The sequence below is a fragment of the Myripristis murdjan genome, chromosome 19 (assembly GCF_902150065.1).
Source record: "Myripristis murdjan chromosome 19, fMyrMur1.1, whole genome shotgun sequence".
Lineage (NCBI taxonomy): Eukaryota > Metazoa > Chordata > Actinopteri > Holocentriformes > Holocentridae > Myripristis > Myripristis murdjan.
In genome coordinates this window covers 22508317-22512772 of record NC_043998.1, presented here as the reverse complement: position 1 = coordinate 22512772, position 4456 = coordinate 22508317, and the positions used below count along the sequence as shown (strand labels likewise).

Below are 4456 nucleotides of genomic sequence, written 5' to 3'. Positions count from 1 at the left end.
AGTGGAATACGCCGAAACACGGGAATATGCCAAGTAACATGTAAAGGGAATATTCCAGTTGCCCTAGCACAGTTACCTTGACCCGAACTGGAATATGGTGTGCATGTAAACGTAGTTGTAATGTGAACGCTGCTGCGAGGGAACAGTGAAGGTGTGAAACCAGTGTTATGTAAAACATGTTGCATTAACCTTGCAACCGTTGCCATGGCTCTTGAAGGGATATTATTACTTATCCAGTGAGCATTTCCCTGTTTATTGTTCTCTCACTCTCTCTTCTCGTTTCTCTCTCTCTCCCCAGCTCTTCCTTGCTGTCTATTTCTGTCCTCCTACAGGTGGCATGTGGCACGTGGTGGCTCTTTCTGTCTCAGATCCCTTGAAGAGACCCAGTCCTCCCAGTTCCCAAAGCCCCTAATCCCTGGACCCCAAATTCCCAGTTCCCCACTCCCTTGGCCCACCATAACCTGGTGTATCCCCAAAACCCTTGGACCCTCTAAACCATATTTCCAGACACTTATATATTAAAATCCATGTAACTCGTATTCAAAATTCACCATGAATGCCTGAACCAAAAAATACCTTGGAGAATCTGAACCACCAACATCTCCAAACCTTTATCTTGGACAACTAGATCTCTTTGGCACCTCAAAACCCACTCATACTCTAGGACAACATCCTGTCAGCAGTCATGGCCTTGGATCAGTGGTCCTTCCTCCAGATGCCACCCAACATCTCCATCCCCGAACCCCTGCAGTACGACAGCTACATCCAGGGGAACGAGTCCGACCTGGACCTGAACATCACCGAGACCAGGGAGACTCACCAGGACAAGACCAGCTCGGTGGTCATCACCTTCATCTACTTTGTGGTGTGCGCTGTGGGGCTGTGCGGCAACACCCTCGTCATCTACGTGATTCTGCGCTACGCCAAGATGAAGACGGTGACCAACATCTACATCTTGAACCTGGCCGTGGCGGACGTCCTGTGCATGATGAGCCTGCCGTTCATCGCCATGCAGCTGGCGCTGGTGCACTGGCCCTTCGGAGAGGTGCTGTGCAGGGTGATCATGACCGTAGGTGGGTACAGCAGACGGCTGATGGTGCACGCCAAAAAGTGATGGTTCACCGGGCTGATAAGAACATTTGGGTTCTGAATTACACCTCTTGTGTGGCCTAAAATGGTGCAATTTGAGAAAAAACTTTCTAAAGGGTCTAAAAGGCTTCTAAAAGGCTTTCTAAAGCCCTCTCATGTTAAAAATGTAAGACTCTTGTGGTTGAAATTGACTCCATCCAGGCCATCCCAAGTGTCTTAAGAGGTCGCATAGGGAAGAAAACGACCTCTATCTCACCCTGATCTTCCCATTTTCTCTACATGTTTCAGCCCATGTCTTTTACTACAAGTCATGTATAATTAATAGTCCTATCAACCATTTTCCAAAGCATGCTATGCTGTTTTTAATGTGTGAATGCATTTTCCCTGCATTCCAGGCAGCCATTAGTTTCCATTTATTCCAGTATATCACAAATCAAGTTGCAGAGACTTGAAACTTGCTTGAGATAGGCAATCCATCACCGTGTACATCCTGCACAGTTTTTTTATTTACCAAGTTAACTTTGTTTTTGTCTGAGAACTCAGTTTATTTTCTGCATTGATGTGAAAGGTTTGTATGTTTTCTGGCTCATTCAGAAGCTCTGACATCCAACACTTCAAAGTTGGCTCCCAAACAGCATTGCCTTCATGCACTATTTGGTCAAAATCAATCAAACCCAAAAGACAAGAAATGAGCCAAACATGGGCATGCAAAAGAGATGATATAATTCTAAGCTCCAATTTACATGAATGTTCCATTACTCTGTCAAAAACTGATGATCTACACTCCAGAAAACAGTCTCTGAATAGTTTCACAGACTGAATGCAGTGCAGTGACCTCTAAACCCAGTCGTGAACATTAGCTAGTAGATTCGTGAGTTGAAGATTTGAATTTAAAAAGGGAATTCAAGCACATTTTTCAAAAACTACAACAATTAGCGCTGGCTTTGAAAAATGGTTATGAAATAAGGTCTGAGGCGATGGTGGTAAATGGGTTAAAACATGCCCAAACACTGGCATGGCCCTTTAGCCGTATCAGAGAAGATAATAACTGGTTAACAACTCGTATTTAACTGCAGTGCCTTTTAGGATATTAGTTTAGTACAGTAATTAACCAACTTTATGCCTGCTCTTTTCCCCTGCCCTCACCTCACCTCACCTCTTTCTCTTTCCCCTCTCCTCTGCTGTCTCCCCTCCCAGACTCTCTGAATCAATTCACCAGTATCTTCTGTCTAACGGTAATGAGTATCGATCGCTATCTGGCCGTGGTCCATCCTATTAAATCCACGAAATGGCGGAAGCCCCGCGTGGCCAAGCTCATCAACCTGACTGTCTGGGGCGTGTCGCTGTTAGTAAACCTACCGACAATGATCTTCAGCGGCTTGAACAAAGTCCCGGTGTGCGGGATCGTGTGGCCGGAGCCCCAGGACGTCTACTACACCGCCTTCATGTTCTACACCTTCTTCGTTGGATTTTTCCTCCCCCTGGCGGTCATATGTCTGTGTTACCTGCTCATTATCGTCAAGGTAAAGGCCCCGTTTCTGCCCGTTTGAGAGTGTAACGTCATGTTTTGGTGTAGGGGTATCTTCTCAGTGTCTTCTCAGTTCCTCAGCGCTGGTGGTATCCAGTAGTAATCCGACCGTCACTGAGGGGGCGGAAGTATTTTGGCTATTAATGTGAGGCATACTAATTTAAATGGCAGATTTAGTCAAGTGTAGAATGTGCAAGTCGAGATAAATGGCTAAATTTAAAATGCCACTGATGCAAGACTGTGTACATAACAGCCATCAGCCAAAAAAAGCATTGAAAGTTGTGGATTTTTTTTTTTTTTTTTTTTTTTGCTACAGCAAATGTCTCATGTGCAGGAAGAAGCCACAGACTGTACGTTTGACAGAGACAACAGCAGTGCAGTGTTTTCTCCTTGATTGAAGTTGAAGTTGTTTTTGCTTGAGGCCGCAAGAGGACCTATTTTTCATTATCTAGCCTTCGTGTAGCATATTAGGCACTTGGTTAACTGTTAACTGTTCTATTTGTACTTGTCCAGCTTTGAAATGATTTGTGCCTGTGGTAGCTTTTTCATCATTTTTATAGTAAGACACCAGGCTGGTGTGATCACAACAATATGAAATGTTTGAGAGGGATTTTATAATCAGTTTTGCAGGCGGTGAAGATGTTTTTTTTTGCAATGTGTCACACTGTGAACTGACGATCCTTCCCTTTGCCAGGTGAAGTCGTCCAGCATACGCGTGTGCTCCACCAAGCGCAAGCGTTCAGAGCGCAAGGTGACCCGCATGGTGTCCATCGTGGTGGCGGTGTTCGTCCTCTGCTGGCTGCCCTTCTACGTTTTCAACGTCACCTCGGCCACCAGCTCCATCAAGCCCACGTCGGCCGTGAAGAGCACCTTTGACTTCGTGGTGGTGCTGGGCTACGCCAACAGCTGCGCCAACCCCATCCTGTACGCCTTCTTGTCGGACAACTTCAAGAAGAGCTTCCAGAACGTCCTGTGTCTGAAAAAGGTGGCGGGCCTGGACGAGATCGAGCGCAGCGACAGCCGGGCGGACAGGAGCAGGATGGTGAACGACGCCATGATTAACAACGTCAATTTGGAGACCCACAATGCCGCGCTGCTCAACGGCGAGCTGCAGACCAGTATCTGAGGACTGACGGATGGACGTCCAGTGGACAGAAGGATCAAAGTAGTGGTTGGGGCTCCCAGGGACCAATGGGCTGCTAGCACTACCAGTGACCGCTGTCCAAACATGCTGGGACAGAGGGATGATGTAATAGCTGCTGACGGACGTTGACAAATGAACAAAGTCCGAGTGAAAAATAAACGAAATGTTGTGGGTTTTCAAAGATTAGGCAAAGTTCAATGACGCAGCAGCTCGAAAGTGCTTTGATATTTAGGTTGGCGAGGCGCTGAGACGGAGCAAAAAAAAAAAACGGATCCCGACTGAAACAATTATCAGCAACATGCTGACGCGTCATCCTCATGGTGAATGAGGAACGAGGACCCCGTTGACTCCTGTCAGCTTGGGGCTTGTCTTCAAATGTCAGCCGATGTGGTGACTGAACCAAATCTGTAAAAAAAAAAAAAGAAATTGGACCGATTGTGGAGCCACTGGAGACGTTTACTCATTAAAGCGACCGGTCGGACGGCAAAGGAGGATTATCCGCCTCTCCCTTGGTGGGAATCTGAAGGAGCTGTGAATGTTCGGCGTTATTTTTTGCGAAATGGGGGAAATAATATTGAATAATTGACAAAAAAGCAGGTGGCCAAATAGAGCAGAGATAAAGATCCGGTGCGGGAGTTCTGCAGACTTTGAATGAGAGCAAAAAGAAAGAGCACTCGCTTAATCTGACAGAATCC

The 4456-nt window shown here is 46.4% G+C and overlaps 1 protein-coding gene across 1 annotated transcript; it reads left to right on the top strand.

The window, feature by feature from the left end:
* Positions 1-685: 685 nt before the first annotated feature.
* Positions 686-3743, top strand: sstr2a (somatostatin receptor 2a). Its single transcript, XM_030078688.1, has 3 exons — positions 686-1073; positions 2287-2612; positions 3312-3743. Exons 1-3 carry the CDS (start codon positions 686-688, stop codon positions 3741-3743), a joined length of 1146 nt encoding a protein of 381 aa, XP_029934548.1.
* Positions 3744-4456: the final 713 nt, after the last annotated feature.